This window comes from Podospora pseudoanserina, chromosome 3 (genome assembly GCF_035222485.1).
Source record: "Podospora pseudoanserina strain CBS 124.78 chromosome 3, whole genome shotgun sequence".
Classification (NCBI taxonomy): domain Eukaryota; kingdom Fungi; phylum Ascomycota; class Sordariomycetes; order Sordariales; family Podosporaceae; genus Podospora; species Podospora pseudoanserina.
Genome location: NC_085922.1, coordinates 2046559 through 2069240, shown reverse-complemented (window position 1 = coordinate 2069240; position 22682 = coordinate 2046559). Strand labels below are relative to the sequence as shown.

The window sequence follows — 22682 nt, the reverse complement described above, 5'->3', positions numbered from 1 at the left end:
ATCTTATCGTTGCCTGCCGGCTAACGGTCCCCACTGAAAAATTGCGATAAGGCTTATCGGCGCAACGCGATCCCAGAAACGTCAAGCACCGATTCAACTCTTTCATCATCAAGCTTTCCAGCTCCAAACATTCTGTATACACCATATCGCGTACCACATGCTATAGGCCCTTACAATGGCCGACTCCTCATTTCTCACCGACCTGTGCACCATCTGCCACGCCGAACCCCCGAAATATACCTGCCCGCGATGCAAAGCCCAGACCTGCTCTCTCGCCTGCAGCAAGAAACACAAGACTCGCGCCAGCTGCGATGGCGTCCGCAATCCACGAGAATACATGCCAATCCACGAACTACGCACCCCTAGGGGTATTGATCACGACTTCAACTTCCTCTCATCCATCGAGCGCGAACGTCTGCGTGCCGAGCAAGACATCGTCGAGGTCCGCCGGCTGATGGACGCCAAAGAACTACACCCACCAACCCCAGCAGAAGAACAAAAGCTTTTTCGCAAAGTATGGGACGGTGACAGGTTAAGCTTTGAGCCTGTAGAGAACAATACCCAGCACAATGCCATCGTGGCCCAACTGCGCCGTCGGCTGAGAAACCTCGACATTGAGGTGGTGTACATGCCCAAGGGGATGAGCCGGCAGCGGGAGAATAAAACGTCGTGGAATAAGAGGACCAATGCGATAAACTTCCAGGTTGAGTGGTTGATTTATGATTCTACGTCGCAGCAGAAGCCATTGAAGGTGCTGTATAAGGCGCTGGAGAATATACCGCTTTATTCGGCGTTGACCAATACCGTTATTTGGCACAACGGGCAGCTGGATCGTCTTGTGCGCGAGGCAGATCCGGAATATGATGAGAGGAACCCGTTGAAGAAGCCGAAGGCGGAATACATCCCCGTTACGATTCAAGGCCAGTCTACACTAGCGTGGTCATCAGCACCATACTGCTTCCAGAACCCGCTGGACTCAACCTGGTTTTCGTTCTCGTCGGCACCCTCTGTTGAGTCGACACCAGAAGAACAATACCATAAATACAGCTTTTACCTAAAGAAAGCCACGAAAGAGGCGCCCAACAGCAGGACTTTGATCCCGCTCTCCCCGGACAGCAATTTGAAAGATGCGCTGTCCGGAAGAACAGTAGTTGAATTCCCTACCATTGTCGCCATTCAACCCGGCTGCCCCCTCCCACCGTTACACGAAATAGGGGACTGGACGCCCCGTCCCCCACCGCCACCGCCGGCACCCAAGCCTGTGAACGAAAAGAAAAGAACGCTTGAGAAGGGTCCTAGAGGGAGGGGTGGTCGAGGCGGCGGGAGGGGTGGGAAGAGGGTTAAGTTTGAGAAGGGGCAGGATACGAGGGGTGTTGAGGAGAAAGCAAGTAGCTCGGACGAGGAGGGGCAGATTGATGAGGATGAGGGTGTAGAGATGGAGGATAGGGGGCAAGGGATCAGGATTGATAAGGATGAGAATGGGGTTTTGAAGGTAGATTTGGGGACGGGGGGGATGGTGAATATGGATGATGTGGCGAGGGCGATGGCGATGGATCAGGAGAGGTGGGAGGAGGAGAAGGAGAAGGAGAGGAAGACAGTGAAGTTGCCGGGTGGGGGGTGTTTGGTTGATTACGGGAGTGATGAGGATTGATCGGGATGTGGAATTGCTGTGATGTTGGGTGAGAAGATGACATTTAGAAAGACATTAACAGGCACATATGTGACAGTGGCTGGCTGCATTGACTGTGTGCTTTGTTCTTCAAGAGAGTGCTGACATGGAATCCATAAAGGGCATTCTCGTCTTCCACTTGTTAGGTGCCCTTCAAACTACTTGACGGCAAGACAATGGAAACCGACAGGGGACTCTATGCTTGAGACTGCAGGTCGAGAAGAGAATATTCTTGATTATTGGTTGGTGTTTGATGGACATGGTGATATAACAAAAGACAGGCTTACATCTAGATTTTGAAGAGGGTGGCAAGAACACGGCGTGGTTTGATGTAAATTATTGGATTACGGCCTCTCACACCATGCTCGGGAATGGAGTTTCTACACCTAGCAAAAGGTCGTAGGTGATGTTGAGTATCTAAAGTGCGAAGTTGTCCGTAGGTGTTATTTTGTGAGAGAGTATGATGGGTGTCTAGTTGGTGAACCAAGGTACTTCCAGGATGGAAGCAGATGACGAATAAAGGCTCTGCATTGATAGGAGTCGGTGGCTGAGGTTGTGCGGTGATGATATGTTCCTGATGGCTACTACTATCTTTGACGAAGGGGTAGTAACTACTTATGACCAATATTTCAACGAGGTGGACAATCCATTGCGGTGCCTCGACAGTTGCTGAAAACCGACGACAGTAAGACATAGTTGCTTCAGGCAAATTCCGCTGTGTACGATGCAGTCAGCATTTAGCCGTGCTGACCAACAGTCAGGACTTGCTCCACGCTTGATGGCTTTCCTAGTGATGGTACGAAGGGTATATATACCCCCCCTTCTGTGCCGACTGACATCCTGATGACTGGCAGGTTTTCATCCCGGCGGTGCAATTGGCTGTTGCGACGGTCAGGATTGCCTTCTGTGCCTGGCGTTCTTGGGTTGAAACTTCTCTGGGGATTGGGATACATTTTTGTGAGTCGATGGGTTCGAATTCAGAATCTAGCTTAATGAGCTGGGTTTTTTAGAGATGGTTGGGGGTGGGTCTTAGGTTGGTGAGGTTGGGGGTTATAATTGGTTGTCTGATATGGATAGGAAGGGGTCTGAAAGTAGGTTTGGGTATCCAGGGGGACTCTTGAGGTATTTTGGATGAAGTTTATGGTTTGTTAGAGGATGAAGTACCAGTTGGGAATGCCCTCCAGCCGATGTATTGAGTGTTGACATCAACGTGAGGAACTGTACGCCAGGTATGCCAGGTGAAAGTCAAAGGCAGTACCGTTTCCAGCCCCGTTGAATGAGGGTACGGTCTTATGGCTAAATCGATACAACCTTTACGTTTCATTACTTTTGAGATGGGAGGCACCGTGGTCAAATTCACAGCTTACTCTGCTGCCAAAACACAGCAGACTACTATGAGAGACATCAAGCACATCACCTAGCGCCGACATGTGGACTTTACAGATCCATATCAAACCACGACCAAGTGATGGTAATGAGTCGTGTTGTGGAGATCAGTCGGCCTTGGCGCATTGTAGCTGTCTGTGTGTAATTATCACGATGCGCTTTGCACCCACACATGGGTGGAGTTTTACACATGAGACAGTCACTACTTTACTAATAAGCTTGCTCCGTACACGAACAAAAAACACACGGGTATTATTATCTTTGCTTCCAAACAGAACGACAAAGAGCCTCCCTCCATTCCATTCCATCATCATGCAGCCGTCCTCTCCTGCGCTCAGGCGCCCTTCTCATGCTCCTTGACAAGGTACTCATCCAGCTTGTCCCACTGGCCCTTAACCTTGTACGCTGACGTCCAGTAGTTACCCTTCTCATCCTTCCCAAACACAAAGAAACCATCGACAGGCTTGATGGGACCGTGGTTCTCCTGAACGTATGAAGGCCGGCATGGCACACCTGGCTTCTGCACCTTGCGAGCAGGAGCAAAGTCGAGGTTGAACAAGCCCGCCTTGGACCAGTTGGAGAAGCCAATCTGGGCCATGCCGCCGTCGCCAAAGATTACAATTGGGAGACCAGGCCCTTCACGCACCATGGCGTAGTAGGCCTCGTGCTGAGCCCGGGTGCCTTGTTCGTTGATGGCCCGCCGCACTTGTCTTGCGAGCCAACTGAGGGGCTTGGTGTTGACGTCACCAGCAGTGACGAGAACGTTGCCCCAACCGAAAGCATTGCCGACATAGGGACTCTTGGATGCCTCAGGGATCAGGTCACCTTCGAATGCCTTACGGAGCGACATGGCAATGGATCCAGCCACTGTCCTGTTGGGGTCCATGTCCTGGGGCCCGACAACTGACTTCATCGTCCAGGCAGTGAGGATGTCGCCTTCAGTCAGGAAGACCTTGGATGGGTCCTCGCCCTTTTCGGTTGCTTCAGCCTGGAGCTCCTCGATTGCTTTCTCCATCTGCGTCTTCCAATACGATTGCGGAATGCACACCATGCGGTTTTCCTTGGCCCGTGCCAACATATCGAAGCCATATCCGAGACCCCATTTGAGCATACCGCCAATTCCAACCTTCTTGTCCATCAACAGATGGGGCTCTGTTGGCTTTCGGGTTCCTTTAGCCAAAGCCTCGAACGGGTCGCTGTCTAAACCGCAGGGCGTGGGAATCTCGTGCTCCTTGCCCCAGAGCATGTTGCTCCAGCCCTCGACGACATATTGCATACCCAACGCATCGAAGGCAACATGCTGCCATTGGAGAACGGCAATGGTTTTGTCGGTGAAAGAGTTGACACGCAGACCTAGGACGGGCATGTCAGACGTGAGATAATCGCTGATGCCGCCGGGCCTGTGACCAGGCTCGAAAGCCAAATCGGCGAGGTCGTCAGGGTCCGCGACAACCGCCGGCCTAGTGGACGGTTGCGGGATTCGCGAGGCAGCTGGGTGCTGGGCGGCGGGGACTCCGTGATCGACATGGGCGTAGTTGATGATGGGACGGTCAGCTGAGAAGACAGTAGGGATATGCCACTCGATCGCTCCGGTTGTTGGGTTCTTCCGGAGACGTCCTCCAAGTCTCTGCCAGCCTTCCCTCCTCACAAGACCCTCGAGGGCTTGCTTCAACTTTTCTGGCTCCAACACATCGTCGAACACAAGAGATACGGCCATGTTGTTGCCCTGCACCAGCGGGCTTTTCTCGAAGAAATGGAGCGGCACCACCCGGTCGGTATCGACCGTTGGGACGGGTGGCTTCCCGCTACCGAATAGTTTGTTCATCTTTGTCAGCGGATCGAAAGAAATGAGCGACTGCCGTTGCTGAGAGCGGACCAGAATCGAAATCGTCAGAGAAATAGGGGGAATAGGCAGAGGATATCGCCACAGAAAGAAAACACAGAGTCGCAGTCTTCAATCTCGTCAACGTCTTTGTTTCTTTTAATCAGCTTCTCTTGCAACGCAACGACACGGGGGAATCGTGCGAGTAAATCATCGTCTTTGGCCACGACGAAACCACAATTTCGGCCTCTCGGGGCCCTCGGTCCACGGAATCATTGCCCTGCGGTCCATCGTGTGGCCTCGCTTCTGGGAACGATAGCCCCCTTGGAGTTTGAGGGTGCCTGGCATCTCGTCCCTCAGACAAGGGCTCTGCAGATGTGATTTTGCTTCTGCTGATGCCGTTAACCCTTTTCGGTAGCCGCTACGAATTTGCTGCAGCCAACATCACGCTACGGCGTGGGAAAAGGGGTTTTCGTTGCTTTCCTGGATTCCTGGGCCGGTTGCCCCTTTTCCCCGGCTGATGATCTCTGGCAATTCATCGTTTCCTGTCAACCACTGCCAGCAACATGGCAACACGGGGAACCCGGCCGCCTGGCCCCGGTCCCTACAGCATGCCTGCCGAGCCGAAACTAACGTGACGGTGCCGTCGCCCGTCGCACGGATTATGGGTCCCGTACTCGGGTCCCACTCTCAGACGTTCCTCGGTGCCAAACCGTGGGATTGGAAGTGGGATATGAGGGAAACTCAGGGAAATCGCCAATTGCGATTCGTTTCAAACCTCTGCTTCTTTCCAGTAGCGCGGAACTATCAACCCACTTTCTGCATGCCAAATCACCTTTTGTTCAATCAGCAATAGCACTTCAAGACCATGATCCTGGAGCTACACTACCGAGGAATTGAGAAGCGACGGAAGGCACAAACCGAATTTGCTTTTTCTAAAACTCTTCTCAGCAAGGGTCCTTGTCGCCCTCGTGCCACCCAGGTGAAGATGGCCTTGTCCGAGCTAGATTTGCAACAAAACTGGGCTCATGCCCATCTTGGGACTGGAATCTGGAGTTGATCCTTGTGGACTATGTTTATGACGGTTATTATACGGCCAAAACACCATCGAATTCTGACGGCACCGAGTTTTGACGACACGATTTGATATCGAGATAGTGACAGAGAGGAAAAGGCAGACGACACAGAAAAGATGGATCCCAGTCTCCTCCCAGAACCGACCCAGGATATTGGGCAGTTGGGCGCCCCGTACAATGACCTTCAAATCGGCACAATGGTCGCCTTTGGGATAACATACTTCATGGCGACATTCTTCCTGGCGTGCCGATATTTCCAGGCCATCAGGATAGTAAAGAACGTCGAGATCGATTTGAGTAGGTTGCTCTGGTTGTCGTCTTGCGTTCATCACTGACCTGGCTTTTTTTCTGCACAGTCATCTTGACACTATGTTATGGCCTTGCACTAGCCTACTTCATCACCATGGTTAAGCTGATGGACTATGGGTGGGCGCGACACATGACGGAGATCTTTGCGTCCAACTGGATGAACCTACTCGAGTTCAACAACAAGCTGCTCCCCAACACGCTTATCTATCTCATCACACCGGCTGTGACCAAGATGGCCATGTTGACTGTCTTGTTCAAGATCAATCCTTCGGTCATATACCGTATCTGCGTTGTGGTTATTGGAGTATGCATTTTTGTCTACACTTTGGTGCTGACCTACCTGACCGGAGGGCCCTGCACGCCGCTCAAGGGTGACGAGACGATCAAGTGCTTGATGAACGTTGCCATTTCGCAGTCAGTGTTGAACATTGCGTCTGACATTGCCGTCATCTTGCTTCCCATTCCCACCATTATCAGCTTGCAGCTGAGCTTCAAGCAGAAGTTATCTGTAGGAGGTATTTTGGCTCTGGGCTCTGCGTATGTTTTTGCTTCTCTCACTGCCTCATTACCTCCGCATCAGACTAATCGTTATTCCCCACAGTGTCGTCATCTGCTCCATTGCGCGCCTGCCCTATTCCATCTCCCTCGGGTCATCAGATGATCTCTCCTGGGAGGAAGGCATTCTCGGCATCTGGTCCATCGTGGAGGTCAACATCGGCATCGTCTGCGGCTGCGCCATGAGACTCAAGAAGCTCGTCACGGCCTACCTGCCCAGAATGGGCTGGAACAGCTCGCAAAAGAAGTCGACGCCGTACGGCAGCTCATGGGGTGGCACCACTGCTACGGGGTCAAAGGGTGGAAACAAGACTTTTGACGAGGCAAACGGTTTGAAGGGGGATTACCAATTACACAGCGTGCAGAAGGGTGGTCTGGAAGCCGGGAGCACGGATACGATTCTGAAATAAGGCATCACCGAAGGAAGGGTGTTGATGAGGAGTCGAGGGCACATATATGAACACAAGGGACAACAACAACAAGAACAGGACCGAAGGACAAGGAACAACAAACGTGTCGACGGGATGGGACAGATATGGAGTGTAAAATTGGGGTAGGAGCGTTTGTTATTTTTTTCGCCTTGATCGGGTATGCGTTTTTGGGGTTTGGGGGTAGGCCCCGATTAAAAGAAGAGAATGTTTCTTTTGTGTAATAATAGTATATATATGGCCATAGACTTGGAAAGTTTAGAGATACAACAAACAATCAAGTAAATTTAAAACAAACGAGCTTGCCTCTATTGTGACAAATGCTCACTGGGAAAGACATAAGCGCAGCCTAGGGACACTCGCTTCTTGGTGAAGTCCCCAATGTCAGTCTCACACATTGGTCGACTAAGAACACAGCTGGCTGGACCGTCAACTACAAACAATAATGTATTCTTCCTCAGCAAAGTTCTAATATCTCGGGCGGTGATAGGCTCATGAGTTTATGTCTTATTCAGAGCTTAGCTCATCGTGAGCTCGTCCCCACTGTTTCGCCCTCCGTCGCTTTTCAACCGATTACTAACGTGCTGTCAGCGATGCGCTAAGCCTTTTGGGGCCAAACTGACCCCGCCACCAGCTCTTTTCCGGCAGCTTCATCGATCTGACAGCAACGATGATGAGAGAAGCGGGATGGGGGGAGGGGGGGGGAGGAAGATTCAAGAGAGTTCTTGAGATAGCGGGTTGTTCATCATTTATAAATCATTAGTTCACTTTGTCTTTTTTCTTGTAATCCCAGCGATTTTCACCATCCGCTCACAGATCTATAAGAAGCTGTGACCTTGAGATAATTTCAGATGAAGACTTTTTCTTGGATATCTTCACTCACGGTTGTGCTCGCCAGTGTGCTTTTTGCTTACTTTTATACCACCAACCCAGCCTTTGAGCTTGAGCACATCAAAAACATTGACATCCCTGCCTCGTTGGACATCCTCAGAGACAACATCAAGAACTACTTGAACCTCACCTCTGCCACCCCCTCATCAGACATATCCTCACCACCACCCACCACCACTACCACCGTCATCACACCAGCCCAGCTAGCAACAATGTCCCGCATCACCCTCCCCCGCCGCATCCTCAAAACCCTCCTCGCAAAGCAGCAGTCCGAAGGCGCAGGCGCCACAGTCCGCCGCTCCATCGGCACCCCCTCCCTCCGCTCCCTCAACCCCTTCCTCATGCTCGACCACTTCTCCGTCTCCCCCGGCGCCGGCTTCCCAGACCACCCCCACCGCGGCCAAGAAACAATAACCTACCTCCTCACCGGCGGCATGGACCACGAAGACTTCGCCGGCAACCGCGGCACCCTCAACCCGGGCGACCTCCAGTTCATGACCGCCGGCAAAGGCATCATGCACGCCGAGATGCCCCGCCAAAACCCCGACGGTTCCCCCAACATCGGCCTGCAGCTCTGGGTTGACCTCCCCAAGGAACTAAAATACTGTGAGCCACGGTATCGGGATCTCAAAGCGGAGGAGATACCCACCGTCATCACCGAAGACGGCAAAGTCAAGATCAAGGTTATTTCTGGCAAGTCGTACGGTGTCGAGTCCCTCAAAGATCTAGCGTACACACCCGTGGTGTTCTATGACGTGGAGGTCCAACCGGGGGGGAAGATCGAGCAGGAGGTTCCCCAGGGGTGGCAAGGGTTCGCTTATATTCTCGAGGGGGCAGACGTCACTTTCAGTGACGGGCCCCAAGAAGAGAAGAAAGTCTCACAGTGGCACAACGTCGTTTTTGGCAACGGAAAAGAGGAGGATGGGGTTGTTGCACGGGTGGAGGAGACCGAGACAAAACCGGGGAGGTTCGTCCTGGTTGCCGGGCAGATGATGGATCAGCCTGTTGTGCAGTATGGTCCTTTTGTGCTCAACAGCCAGGAGGAGGTCTACCAGGCGTTTGTCGACTATCAGAGCCACACCAACGGGTTCGAGAGGGCAAAGGGGTGGAGGAGTGAGATTGGGAAGAGTATGGTTCATTAGTGGGGGAAGAATGACTTGGAGGAGAGGGGGCGTTAAGCAGGTGTAGATAGTCTTTTGTTTGAAGCGTGTACATATCTGTTTATGGGTTCTGGCTTGAAGTAGCATGTGTGAATATGGTGATCTTCCCGCAGTTGAGATACGTAACTTGAGAGCATACCCCCAGGTGCCCAAGTAAGAACGATCACGGTCGACTCAAATGTCATGCTTCCTGTTAGTTCTAGTTGTGCTGCGGCATGAGTAGAAGACGTCATTTGGGAGAATTTCCCTGCTCGTAGACCACACTGGTGATAAGAAAATGAGAGAAACACCATATGAGAGGCGCGCTTATTGAAGCATCGACCCTACCATACACTCCGAGAGTTGAGAGACTCATGAGGGGAGAAATCACAATCACGCAGAGCAGAACAAACAGTAAAAGCCCAGAATACCAGCCTCGACGGCTGAATATCTTCTTTATTTTTTGGGAATCCCCACGCATATCGCCGCAAACCAGGGAGGCCATTTAAACCGAGACCTCCCTGCGCCCATGCTGTCTGATTTCAGCACGCTCGTAACTGAGCACATCAACCTAAAGAGACACACCCCTTCAAACCTCAGACGCTAATTGCATCTACCCAGTAATCCAGTCCCGATAGATGCAGCCCTAGCCTCGATGTAGGAGCCAAAGTCTGAAGCGCCCTTTCGCCCTGCCTGTTGCGAAGTATCGTAAAAAAGCAACCTTCGCTAAGTCATCATAAAAACAAAACGTTTTCCCGTCGTAGCTTCGTCCTTCCAACTCCCGTCCAGAAACAAACACCAGGCTTGAGATTCCCATGCCGCCAATGAGAAAGAAAAAGTGAAATCCCAGATCCAGGTATTGACTAGTCGTACAGAACATCGAGTCATGTCAAATTAGTGTTGGACGGGTAAGAAAAGGTCACACCCTCTACTGGGGCGCCTGTGTTTGCTGTTGTTGGGGGCGATATCCACCATTATTACCGCCCCGTCCTCCGCGGAATCCACGTCCACGACCTCCACGGCCACGGCCCCGACCGCCGCGATAACCACGGTAACCACCGTCGACGCTGCCTTGGCCAAAGGTCTCAATGTTCTTCCTCTGTTCCTCTCCACGCCACTCACGGCCGCCTGGCTTCTGAGAAGCATTCTCCCTGTCCTTCAGGTCGCTAGAGATGTTGTCAAAGAACGACCGCTGCTTGTTGTAAGCGGGTTCAACCGCTTCGGTGCTCTCAACAGGGGCTTCGGGCGCAACAGCCTCTGGGGTGGGAGCTTCCACAATTGGCGAGCCACCAGCGATAGCCTCACGGACAAGGTCCTGCTTGTTGAACTTGGCATTCGCAGTCGCAAAATCGTAGTCGGAATCAGGGACCTCCACCTTGGCAGCAGGGCGAGCACCTCCACGTCCACGTCCGCCTCCACCGCGAGGGGCATGACCACCACGAGCCGCATTGACCCTCATCTCGTTGACCTTCTTGGTCAAGTTGTCAACAGCAGCGCCCTGGCTGGCAATTTGAGCGTATGCATTGTTCTCCATCTGAGCCATCGCATTGGCAACGGCTTCCTTGGCAGCCTGAGTGGCATCGCGCAATGCAGCGGGTGTAGCGCCGGCATTGTTCTGCTCGGATCTGGTGGCGGAGGGCGATGGCTGAGCAACTCTAGAGGTCAAGCCAACTGGAAGGGGGATAGCGGGCAGAATCTGCACAGGGCGATCGCTCTTGGGACCTGTGGGAATGCCCTGAGAGGAAGCCGGAGCAGTAGGCTGGGCGAGATTAGCTGCCGTGGCCTTGACTTCCTCGGCAGTGGGCTTGGAAGCGACGGGCGGAGGAGGTGCCGGACCACCCGCAGATTGCTGAGGAGGTGGGATCATGGGCTTCGACTCCGAAGGCTGAGCATTGAGTCCTGGAGTCGGGGCCTTCTTTTCTCCAGAAGGACCGATGGGTGAGGGCTTTTGGCCTGGACCCTGGTTGCTGGGCGTCTGGTCAGCCGACTGACGACCTTGTCCAGGTGCACCAGGAGCGGCAGGGAAACCGGGAGGACCACCTGGAGCACCAGGGCCACCAGGACCACCAGGACCAGGAGGAAACTGAGGATACGGGTTCCATTGCCCGGGACCCATTGGCGGAAACTCTTGTCCCGGCGGGAACCACCCCGGCTGCGGGTAGGGCATGCCAAAAGGACCGGGACCACCTGGACCTACGGGGCCTGGACTGGGACCACCGGGGCCACCAGGAGCTGGACGGCCACCCCATCCTCCCATGTGAGGAGGGAAGTAGCCATAACCAGGTGCGCCTGGAGGAGGCTGCGGCTGATTCGGAGCGCCGTGCGGGCCTGGGTGCCCGATGGGACCGGGACCTTGTGGAGGGCCTTGAGGACCACCAGGTGGGCCAGGAGCGACGTTGCCAGGCCGAGGGCGAGCCTGAGTGATTTTGGTCAGCAGTTACTCCACATAGGGCTTGAGCTTTGCAAAGAGTGTGCGTGGCCAGATGATCAGAAGGAAGGCAACGGAAATTATCAACATGGGGTTTTTGCGCTTTTCAGACAAATATGATTTTACATCCGAAAATATTTCATCATAACAATGGCCATGGGCAGAACAGTGAAAGAAAAAAGGTAGACTCACACCAACAATGGCAGGATCGTTGGGGACAGCCGGCGGCTTGTTCTCCTTGGCGGCGGGACCCTCCTCGATCCTGAGATCCTTGACATCCGTTCCGCGGAAGACAATGTACTCGTAGACCTGGTCGGAAGGGGGGACCTCTTCCTCGATCTTGCCCTTGCGGCCCTCAGTGCCAAACGTCCTCACATTTTCGAGCGAGACAGTCGAGTCATCCGAGTTGATGCTCGCAAGTGTGCCGACATAGCGGATGTCGCTCTTGGATATGAGGGATATTCTGGATCTGTATTCGAAAGAGTTAGCAATCAGTCGAAGAAACAGCAAGAGTTGGCAACAACGAACCCGATATAATCGGACATGGTGGCTTATTAGGGCGCGGAAAAACCAAATACAACCGCCTGCTAGAATGAGGGGAAGGGCACGCGATAAATGGTGGCTTTGAAAGTGCTGGTAGTGAAGCGACTTGTTGGGGGTATTAAACCATGTAAAAGAGAAAGATGAGAATGAAAACAGAATCGCTCCGCAGAGACGATTTTCCTGGTGTTATGATGGTGTCCGGCTGGAGGCGTTGTGCAGCATTGTTTTCGCCGTTGGTTAGGTTTGGGAGAAAGAGGGAGAAGAGCACCGATGCGAGAGAGAAAAACCAGCCTATGAAAACTCGGCAGCTTCAGCCTCCCGCTTTTGAGCTCTAGCGCCAAGGCCCGTGCGACCTCCGCCCCTCCTCCCACCACCTTTTGGGTGCAGCTACCCCAGAGCACCGCCACTTGGAGGTGGGCTCTGGCCAACAGTGCTTGCCAGCAGGTTGACGGTTGCCAGACAGTGGGAAAGCTTGAATGCACTGCACAACACCAAACATCAAACATCACGATGATGAACCGACAAGCAGAAACAGGTGTGAGGAAAAGGAGGAAAAAACACTTACCCGTCAACACCAATACCGACAGATCTAGTGATTATATGTAACGATAAGGTACGCTCGTATACCCGCCGGCGTTGGGGTCCAGCCTTGTTCCAGTCCGCCATATCGCATAGACACTCTACAACAGAGGTGCAGAACTGAGCAAAAGGTCGAAAATTTGCTCAGAAGATTCATGATATATACACTTTAATTCATGATAGATATGCTTTATTTTTCGTAAAACTTTTCAAAGCCAATCCACGCCAATCTGAACATTACCCAAGGAGCCTTTTCCGCCATTTCCAGCCGCAATGCTTAACCATAAATCTGATATCCAACCCCAAGCCAAAAACTCCCACGAGTGCTCCCAAGCCAAAGAAAACCATGTGGTACTCATACAATAACAACTCCGCCTTGAGGATTCTAATAGCTCCTATAACTGTGCAAGAATGGTTGTGTGCTCTGGTTGCTATACCCCGAATACCCAGTCTGTCCCGAGAACCTGCTGTTGAGACTTTCGTAGCTCGTCTGATGCTGCTGTTGTTGCCACGGCTGGCCCCAGGCAGCATTTGCCGAAGGAGGTGTCTGAACAACCGGAGAGACATAGCCAAAGCTCTGGTCCATTGGTGGTGAGGCTACCAGACTGGCTGGACTGAAGGTTTCAAGAGGTATCACCGTGATATCGTCACTGTGACTCCCTTGGCCGTCGCCCTTCTTCATTCCCCCGTACTCAACGTTTGGATTGGGTTGTTTGAGCCGCTTGGTGCTTGTTCCGGTGTAATGTGGACCCTTCTCACCCCAAAACATGCATCCAGAATCCGCCCATTCGTCAATAATGTCGGCGATAGTTTGGATGTGGCCGTATGTTGGCGGCAAGTAACCTGATGGGCGCTGCAAAGACAGGAGCAAACCAAACAAGGCGGCCACCAAAGTTAGGCCACCAAAGTAAAATATTTGTGAGGGGTACATGTTGACCCCCAGCTGAAATTGGAGATTAATAGCCAAACCGAACATCCAGTGAACACCGGATTTGAGAGTAAACAAAAAAATTGTTTGCCATGAGGTGAAGGCTTCCACGACTGAGTTGAAGTGCCCGTTGGTGCCTCTTGGTCCGATCAGCTTCCTGTATATGCCTTCGTCCCGTGAAAGATTCACGATCAGTTCGGCACAATGAAGAGAGAGAGTGACCACAGACTGGATCGCAATGATGAGGAAGACGCCACCCGTTGTACCAGCCGCACCACCGGTGGTACTCCAGCCCAGGTTCAGTACTGATGTCCCGTCAGTACATTGCTTAGTGTGGCAGTTCTCGTCTATGTGAGGTGGAAACTCTGGGAGAAGACTCCATGACCGCCCAAAGATCCCATTTTTACTCCCACGTAAGAGGTAACCGTAGACACCGCCTCCCCAAACGCCGCTCAGGATTGGAAGAGCCCACAAGAGATACAACACACGGCGGACATGGGGATGTGCTGTAATCATTGGCCTTTGCTTTCGAGTAGGTCGGATGGCCTTGATGTCATTCCCTGCCAGGTGAACTCCCATCATACAGCGGCCTTGGCGAGGCATGACCTGGTAGTGTTCGGTATCATGATTCATGCACGTGTTCGCAATGATGAGCGGGTTCGAGCTCCATGTGGGAATCTTAGTACCCGCCAAGGCCCAGTTGGTAACGGCGGCTTGGAGGAGAAAGCCGCAGCCGAGAATAATGAGAGCAATGCCGTTTAGATGGACACCCCTTGTGTCGGTGATTTCGTAGGACTTGCCTAGCAGACGGGCGAGCTCGGGGTTAAGGCTCAAGAATATGACAGATGTAGCACCATAGGCGAGTATGATTCCGAAAAGGTAGAGAAAGTTGGGGATATAACCGTTCGGGGGACTTTTCTTGGAGAATGTGAGTAGACGCAGGTTCGAGTTGAAGTCTAGGCTCCCTTCTCTTATGAGAGACCAACGGAGAGCAACGGCATGGATGTATCCCATGCTATCGTTGAGTAGGGTAACTTTGAGTCAGACTGTGGTTAGCTGTCCTGCAGTACCAGCCAGGGAAGGAGTTTTGCGACAACCTACTGAATATGTTCAGTCCGAGAGGGAGAAGCTCTCTCCATCTGTTGGACAAGTCGATCCGGATTGAATCGTCATCGCGGACCTCCTTGTAGAGACATAGTCCACCTCCGATGATACTGCCTACAGCAACAAACCAACACAAGACCAAACCAGTCACACAAGCCCGGCGTGTGAACCTGCTATCATCGTACTTTTGGGCAGACATGGAAGCGAGCGACTGTGCCCGCTAGTCGGTCGGGTGATTCAGATGGACAAACGTAAGTGAAAGCCCAACCTCGAAAGTTTGGCGGACAAAATGGAGAGAATTACCACTTCGAAAAGATGGGATTTGGAAGCAATCGGTTGCTGCAAGAAAGAGACGGAGAGAAAGGGACCAAATAGGAAGACTTGCCCACCGCATTTCCAAACCCCTCAGCATATCAACACCGAAGGTTGAGCCTGCAGGGGGATTCTCAGCCCCTCGAGGCTGGCGACAAGAGAGCCCAGACCCAAGCAGACGGGTATCAGACTAGCGACGCCATGCATGGTGTCTCTGAACAATGGCCAATGTCAACCACTCGGCTGCAACGGGGAGGAGAACTTGATACGCTGGTCCATGGAGGCAGGAGCATTGAGAGGTCCAGACCTGGAGCCAGCCAGCGAAGTTGCGAACATTTGTCTGGAGCCAAGAGGATAGGTACTGGGCATTGGACACCGCTTTTGCTGTAATCAATTAACATCGAGACCAGAGATGTAAAAGATATAGAAGTATGAGTGTGTCAACCCCCATCGGAGGTTGGCTACAGTTATGGTTTATGTCATGTTCCTGTCGATCATGAAAGAGCTCCCAAACACAGTGCATCGTACAGTGCGTAGTGGCATCTTCAAGACGGCGATGACTCCATCGGCAAACCGCCTTCCTTCCATTTCGCCTTCGCCGTGCAAAAGCAGAAGGGTGAAACCAGAAGAGTGAAATCCAATACATCTGACAGTATCACTCCGAGCTAGCCAATTTACAAGCGTCAGCATCGCAACTTGAACAACTTTGCTTTGCTTTGGTGGCTGCCATCAAAGATTGGGTGCTGCCCCGCCATACTTGTTGCTTACCCCTCCACTTTTATGTCTTTCATCAGTTTAGCCAACTGTCGGCAACTCACTCGCTGTCAACAGAACAACCTCTTCTCATCAAACCACCAAAAATGGCGAGTCGACAATTACGCAAGCTGCGAAAGCAGCAAGAACTCTTGAACTCACAGAATGAAGCCCCTGAGACAAAAGAAGAGACCAGCGAGGAGGAGGAGGAGCCGGTAGTGGCGAAGCCCCGCGGCAACATGTTCTCCTTCGCAGCGCTCGGGGACATGGGTGACGGCAACGACAACGACGACGACGACGATGAGGACGAGGAACCAGAACCATCAAAACCGGTAGAGAAGGAAGTTGCCAGTCCACAGGCCGAACCTGCCAAGAAGAAGTCCAAGAAGAAGAAAAAGAAGAAGGGAAAGCAACCATCAGAAACCCCAGCAGCAGAGCGCCCCAAGGCTAGGGAGGATGAGCTCGAGAAGGCACTCAAAGAGCTCAACATCAAGGCCAAAAAGCAACGGGCCGGCGCTGCATCAGCGGCAAGCTCATCAAAACAAAACCCGGACGACCAGCTCAACGACCTCTTGAAGATCGACAGCCGACATCTCAAGGCCGCGAACGAGATGCGCCGTTTGTTCGGCAAGGCTATGGATCTCGCCCAGGTGGAGGAACGCCAGGAAACCCGACAGAGAATTCTGCCAGAGAATCTTGATCTCGAGACATACCTAAGTGCTGTTGCCACCGACCCACGTCGCTCGGGCCCGGCGAAGCCGGGCATGTTTGAGACGCTCCTCCGCACCAACCCTTTCATCGAGGGCAAAAAGTTGTGGCCTAGGGGTGCGGCTCAGGGGCTGATCATGAAGCGCCTCAGCGAAGGCACACCTGATGTGGTCGAGTTCACGTTTGCCCACGAGAAGGCCTATGACGATCTTGAGGGGTCGTTCTTTCAGCTTGTCCAGATGGGAGACCCCATGCAGATCATCCACTTCTTGCACCGGAACCCATACCATGTGTCGTCTCTGATTCAGGGCAGTAAGGTTGCTCGACAGGACCAGAACTCAGCTCTCGCTGCTGATCTCATTGAGCGTGCTCTCTTCACCTTTGGCCGCGTTACGCTTAGTGATTTCCGCCGCAAACTTGAACAGGGCAAAGCCAGGATCAACTTTGCCAGGCCTGAAAACAGACAGTTCTACCTCGCTGGCTACAACTTGATCCAGAAGCTCATTCTCAAGGGCACCTATCGGACCGCCCTTGAATGGTCTAAGTTGTACTTGAGCCTCAACCACGGCGACCCTTACGCCCTGCTCAACTGGGTGCCCGTTCTTGCGCTTCGATCCCGTGAGGCGGAGTGGTTTGTCAAGTTTTGCGATGCTCTCGCTTCCAGGTGGCCAGATGCGGTCTTGTATCCTCTCCATACTCTCCCCTTAGCCTACCTCCAGCTCGATGACTACGACACGGCGCACGAGACCCTCGTCAAGAACATTGAGACTCTGCCTTGGCTCTACTGCGCCTTGTTCTCCGCTCTCAGTCTAGATACTCCCCAGTCCATCTGGGGTCACACTCCGCGGAACGATGACGACAAACTTTATACAGAGCTCTACCTTCACATCTCCAAGGACCTCTGGAACAACCCCAACGCCATCTCCCTCCTCAAATCAGCAGCAGACAAGGCTAAGAAGCTCCTCCCGAAAGGCGTCTACAGATGTCCCCAGAGCCCAGAGCCAACGCTCGCAGTAGCAAGATTCATTTACCTCGACAGTACGCCGTCCCTCATGACCCTCGTCCCAAGGAAGCTGCTACACGATGCTTCTCCGAACTTTGAGTTCGACCCCTTGCCACCAGCGGCAGTAGACAACATTTTTAGCAGCGAGATTCAAAAACTACCCTGGAAACCCGATTCCATTGCTACGCGAGGCCTGTTTAGCACCCAAATGGACCCTCGCAGAGAAGCCGGGATGCGGGCGGCAGCCGAGCGGTTGCTAGCCGAGATGCCCCAGGAGGAACTCGAAGCTATGCTCGAGGTTGATGACGGCGGTGGAGGCGGGATAATGGGCTTCTTTAACGCGTTGATGGGTAGGGTCCGACAACGCGCTGGTGGGGATGGGGCTGCCGCTGGACAGGGACAACAGCCGCGAGGACCGTTCCAGGCTACGGTTGAGGATGGGGAGGAGGAGGACGACGACGATGACGATAATGATTCTGATGATGAGGACACCACCGAGTTTGGGGGTAACTGGGATGGGCGGACGAGGCATGACCATGCGTTTGGCGTTGATGAGGAGGATGATGAGGAGGCGGAGTGGACGGATCCGGAGGACTTTGATGGGGAGGGGGCGTTTGGGGAAGGCCCGAGTATTGCGGAGGTTATGGAGTATATGAGGATGAGGGTGGGGTATCCTCCTGTTCAGATGCCGGGGGCTTGGATGTCGGATGAGGAGGATGAGGGGGAGAGTGAAGAGGATACTGATGAGGAGATGCCGGCGTTTGAGGATCCCGAGATGGTGGATAGAGGTCAGGGACAGGGGCAGGCTCAGGGGCAGGCTCAAGGTCAGTAACAAGCACATGGTTAATAGACATCACGATGCAGTCTGTATACATAGGAGAACAGAGTCAATTGAGCCTTGAATTCGATACCATGGATCGATACAACGGTATTGCGAGCAAATGAAGTGGCACTGATAAGATACCATCACCAATGCTTGGCCGACGGACTTCAGACTCCAAATATGTAGTCTGATTCAGACCCAAACCGACACATACAACCATAGGCAGTTGAAAATGCGGGATCCCGTCCGCTCTCCCCTAGTCAAACAGCTTGACCGGGTTCTTGTCTGTCGGGTGAGCCAGCGCCCCATTTCTTTTCGCTGTCACCCCGCCGACGTTTTGACCTCCAGAAAAGGGCTCAACACCACCATTTTCAGAAGTCCCAACGGACAGCACCGTCTTGTTGGCTTCACCCCTACCAACTATTTTTTCCCCCCACGCCGCGGTCTTCAATCATGGCCACCAACCCGTATTTGCGCGGGCCAGGGGGCATACCTTTGGTATTTTTGGACTGCAGCGCGGTTTTACTACAAAGTGCCCTTCCCTATCTATTATATCTGCTCATTTCCCTCCTCGTCTTTTTCCCTGCCTCTTTGCCCTCTGCATTTCGGTGGTACATATATATTCTAAATGGAACTTGGAAGAGAGACGTCGCCGGGCTAAACAGCTTCTTAAAGTATACGCTAAAGAGCGCCGCGCCGGTACTACTGCTGGTAATGATAGCAATTCATCACGCAATATTTATCCCAGAGTCGAAAGTAAGCGCCTCTGGTGTTAACGGTTATGGTGCAGGTAAGCTGTACGGCGATTCTTGTTCGTTAATGCTTTGGTCTAATTCTCCTGGAACTAGTTGGAACCGTGAAGCTGTTGAGCACACTGATATCCAAGCCGACAGTATCTGGGTCGATCTCTGCCGCAACTGTCGTGTTGCGAGACATGCGTGCAAAGCATTTCTTGAGGATTATGTGATTCGGTCTATCATCAACGTTCCGACCCTTGACTCAGCAGAAGAGGAGAAGGAAAAACAATACGTAACAACCGCACTTACGGTACGTGAACTGTGTCCTGAAGCGCTGCCTTTCTCCATCATAAGCCCTAGCCCGGTTCTTCTTCAGTCGACAATCTTTCCACTGCAGACAAGAGCAAAATCCCAACTCTAGATCTCAACATCTTGCTTGCATCAAAGAATATATCAGCATTCATACACCATCATCCTGGATATCGCGTCATTAATCGACACCGACTCGAATGAGTCGACTGTGTCGCCTACCCAACAGGCTCCCTCCGCCTCGGTCCCCTCCTTGTCTTCGCGATTTGACTTTGTGGTACCTGAAATCTCTCCGGCGTCAACTCCGACTTCGGTATTGCGTTCGAGTAACAAGCGCAGCAGGCCGCCATCCGAATTGCCAACACCAGAAAAATGCAAGTGGTCTACTGAGGAGGATAATAAGATTATCAACCTCCGGGGCCAAGGGAATAAATGGGACGATATCTCGAAGCTCCCTCCAGGACGGAGCTCTGTCAGTTGCCGTCTTTACTACCAAAACTATTTGGAGCAGCCTGAGCGGGATGAAGAGCGTAAGAATGAGTTTGCAAGGAAATACGAGAGGTAACTACCGGCCCCTTTTTCTGTCTAACAGAGTATTGAAGGCAAAACAAAGCTTACAAACTTCAGGCTCAAATCTGAGATGTGGACCATACTGGCAAAGGAAATGCAGGTCGCGTGGCGCGCCGCTGAGGCAATGAATTGGAAACTAGGCAAGATTGAAATGGTGAGGCGGGCGGGGGTGGTTCTGTCTTTACAATATCACCGGTCTCTAGCCGTACGCGAGAGTCTTCCGTCGAGATCTTCTTCCACCGAGCCCCTCGACAACGGCTATGGACCACCACCACTGCCGACAACCTCTGCCCAGGTTACCGAGACTCGACGGGAGCTCCTAGTGCCAGTCCCATCCACAGGGCTACCGTCAGACCTTGGCTTTCGCCACCTGGGTACGTATCATCTGAGTGTAAATGGAAAGCGGGGGTAAAATACAAAGTTGGATAGCTTGCAATAACAATTGAAGAATATTAGGGAGGCACTTGAACCATTGCTGTAATGTGTCGCTGTCAATGGACCATCGTCGGCATTCTTCTCTACCACTCAAATTGAAAATATTGATCGATCTTTGTAGATTCATCGAGGCGATCACTGCAGTTGAAGGAGTAAAGCCTCAAGGAGTATTAAAAGATAACGTGTGACTGATTCTCCTAATTATACCGTCTATATTCGTCCTTTGCCTTTGGCTGAGCACGAACAATCTTACGCAGTACACGGCTCCACCAGGCCGCCCGAACTTTTCTGTGCGGAGTCTCTCTGGTATGAAGCTTTGCAGCTCTTTCCACTTCAGGTCGTACCAGAAATCGAGCTTCCCTTTGTATTAGTGCCTGCTCTATTTCGCCCTTTAGAAGCTTCCGCCTATATCTCTGCACCTCTTGTTGAGCCTGCCCTGTTCCTCCCATATTTCTGCACTAGCTCACGCCTAAAATTTACCTGGAATGCTGTCCTACTAAATATGGCTCTTACTAGGTGCTGTTGACTTGTACTTACTGCATGTAGGTGAACGAACTTTGCTGTTACAATTGATGGTATAATGAAGACAAAGATAAACCTACGGCTTTCAGCAGCGAGGCCGATTTGTTTTCTGACGGTGCATTTCAGCTTTGTTTGGGGGCTTCCGTTTAGAGTTGTCGAACAAACCACAGATTTTCACATCATGGCCAAGATCCCAGGCTTCAGGTTTGCTGTCCGACCGGACGTTGTGGCTAATGTGGAACAAGAGCGCTAACATAGAAGACCTGGACAACCAGGACAGCTAGACCTACCACGCACCTGGCGAGCATGGCAAGTAGGCCAGGAAAGCAAAATGTAGGCCAGGATGCAGGCCAGCATAGCAAAAAGAGGTGAGAAAGACGAAGCGGTATGATTGGACTCTGAATCACTGCATCAAAAAAAGCCAATCATGTGGCTCTGCAAGGTGGACAGAAATTTACGTTAATGATGCCAGGGCCCATATATGGCTGCAACCTGGCTGGCGCGGCTGCAGAGAAGTTTGATGGTGTGTGGTTGGAAGCCCAACAAAAGGGTTTTTAACCTCGCGAAAAAGATTGAGTTCAGCGACCTCATCCCAGATGTAGTTTTCACCGCATTAGCCCCATTTGCCGCAGGCACGATAGAGGGCCACGGTCATGACAGAGATCTGCTCCCCGGATTGCAGTGGCGTCCATGTCGCATCCGCTGGGGTCTTGCATATCTCAGAGAATTCATCAGCATTTTTGCCCCCGGCCAGTAGATAGTAGGAGACTAATCACCGCTAGCTAGCCAGGCCCGGCTGCAAAAGAAACACTTGAAATCATGTAGACTTTTGTGCATGGTGATGTGAGTCAGGAAATTCAAACAGGGCGAGGTGGCACTGCTGTCATCTCAGTCACTTGGTTAGATGTGGATGGCATCGCTGTCTGCAAAAAAAGAAAAGGGCAAGGAGACGACTGGATGGTCGGGGTTGCGTCTCTAGGGGCAGCCTAGTGGTGTTGTCCAGTTTGCCGTTTCAACAATCTTCTGCTCCTGTTCGGAGACAGGCCTGTCCTAGGGATAGCGAAACGCTGTTAGCTGGCCTGTCAAGAGATGAGGATGTCGCTTGCATCGGATAGGTGAAGTTATTCTCCCATCTTACGCCTCCGAAGGTAGACCCAGAGATAGGACCTTCCCCACGGTGCCAAAGATGCGGCTACTCTGCGAGCGACTTATGCGAACCATAAGGCGTCCAGAAGTTGCCGCTTTAGGGAGCTGTTTACATCGCCATGGTGGTTGGGGCCACTGAAGCCTGGTCAAAAACTCCAACAGCTCAAAACTCCTTTGCATATGTTGTTGTGTTAATATGCTAAGCCTGTATTTACGTCAATAATATCTTTGATTTTCCATACTTTCTTACGCCCCACTATCGCACCATTTAATGGATTTTACACATCTTCGGTGATCAGCAAAGAAAGATGCCACTTCAAATGAACGGTATGTACCTCTGCAGTACTCACTACATGCTCGCTCACATGGATTAACCCAGAGCCGGGCCAGACGCCGTACTATCCTCCACACAGTTATCTGAACGACCCAGCTCCCCTCCGAAGAGATCCAAGACTCGCGGTATCTCGACAACATGTTTCACGGGTTTCCTCTACACCAGCCCCCACT

The 22682-nt window shown here is 52.3% G+C and overlaps 8 protein-coding genes across 8 annotated transcripts; 4 read left to right on the top strand and 4 right to left on the bottom strand.

Moving 5' to 3' along the window:
- Nucleotides 1–175: 175 nt before the first annotated feature.
- On the top strand, nt 176–1651 carry QC764_306010 (uncharacterized protein; the record flags this gene model as incomplete). Its single annotated transcript, XM_062945706.1, has 1 exon — nt 176–1651. One exon carries the CDS (start codon nt 176–178, stop codon nt 1649–1651), a length of 1476 nt encoding a protein of 491 aa, XP_062801732.1.
- Nucleotides 1652–3389: 1738 nt separating this feature from the next.
- Nucleotides 3390–4880, bottom strand: QC764_306000 (uncharacterized protein; the record flags this gene model as incomplete). The annotated part of the gene is made up of 1 exon (XM_062945705.1): nt 3390–4880. The coding sequence occupies one exon, from the start codon at nt 4878–4880 to the stop codon at nt 3390–3392; it is 1491 nt and encodes a 496-aa protein (XP_062801731.1).
- On the top strand, nt 3494–7747 carry QC764_305990 (uncharacterized protein). Its single transcript, XM_062945704.1, has 3 exons — nt 3494–6250; nt 6310–6799; nt 6864–7747. The coding sequence occupies exons 1-3, from the start codon at nt 6070–6072 to the stop codon at nt 7225–7227; spliced, it is 1035 nt and encodes a 344-aa protein (XP_062801730.1). The 5' UTR covers nt 3494–6069; the 3' UTR covers nt 7228–7747.
- A 349-nt stretch (nt 7748–8096) lies between these two features.
- Nucleotides 8097–9278, top strand: PRN1 (RNA pol II transcription cofactor; the record flags this gene model as incomplete). The annotated part of the gene is made up of 1 exon (XM_062940447.1): nt 8097–9278. One exon carries the CDS (start codon nt 8097–8099, stop codon nt 9276–9278), a length of 1182 nt encoding a protein of 393 aa, XP_062801728.1.
- QC764_0053430 (uncharacterized protein) lies at nt 8252–8791 on the bottom strand (the record flags this gene model as incomplete). The annotated part of the gene is given in 3 exon segments (XM_062940448.1): nt 8252–8551; nt 8556–8732; nt 8786–8791. Coding segments are annotated over 3 exon segments (483 nt in total).
- Nucleotides 9279–10203: 925 nt separating the features above from the next.
- QC764_305970 (uncharacterized protein) lies at nt 10204–12525 on the bottom strand (the record flags this gene model as incomplete). The annotated part of the gene is made up of 3 exons (XM_062945703.1): nt 12232–12525; nt 11896–12172; nt 10204–11691 (listed from the first exon to the last, which is right to left on the bottom strand). Exons 1-3 carry the CDS (start codon nt 12246–12248, stop codon nt 10204–10206), a joined length of 1782 nt encoding a protein of 593 aa, XP_062801727.1. The 5' UTR covers nt 12249–12525.
- A 685-nt stretch (nt 12526–13210) lies between these two features.
- Nucleotides 13211–15615, bottom strand: QC764_305960 (uncharacterized protein; the record flags this gene model as incomplete). Its single annotated transcript, XM_062945702.1, has 2 exons — nt 14855–15615; nt 13211–14787 (listed from the first exon to the last, which is right to left on the bottom strand). Exons 1-2 carry the CDS (start codon nt 15054–15056, stop codon nt 13211–13213), a joined length of 1779 nt encoding a protein of 592 aa, XP_062801726.1. The 5' UTR covers nt 15057–15615.
- Nucleotides 15616–16029: 414 nt separating this feature from the next.
- QC764_0053390 (uncharacterized protein) lies at nt 16030–20501 on the top strand (the record flags this gene model as incomplete). Its single annotated transcript, XM_062940446.1, has 5 exons — nt 16030–18457; nt 19247–19503; nt 19651–20063; nt 20130–20446; nt 20494–20501. The coding sequence occupies 5 exons, from the start codon at nt 16030–16032 to the stop codon at nt 20499–20501; spliced, it is 3423 nt and encodes a 1140-aa protein (XP_062801725.1).
- Nucleotides 20502–22682: the final 2181 nt, after the last annotated feature.

Bases quoted from the DNA above. Each gene is read 5' to 3' on its own strand.
- QC764_305990 (XM_062945704.1), top strand. From the start codon at position 6,070: ATGGATCCCAGTCTCCTCCCAGAACCGACCCAGGATATTGGGCAGTTG. The intron at 6,251-6,309 runs GTAGGTTGCTCT...TTTTCTGCACAG, and splicing joins GAACGTCGAGATCGATTTGA to TCATCTTGACACTATGTTAT. The intron at 6,800-6,863 runs GTATGTTTTTGC...TATTCCCCACAG, and splicing joins ATTTTGGCTCTGGGCTCTGC to TGTCGTCATCTGCTCCATTG.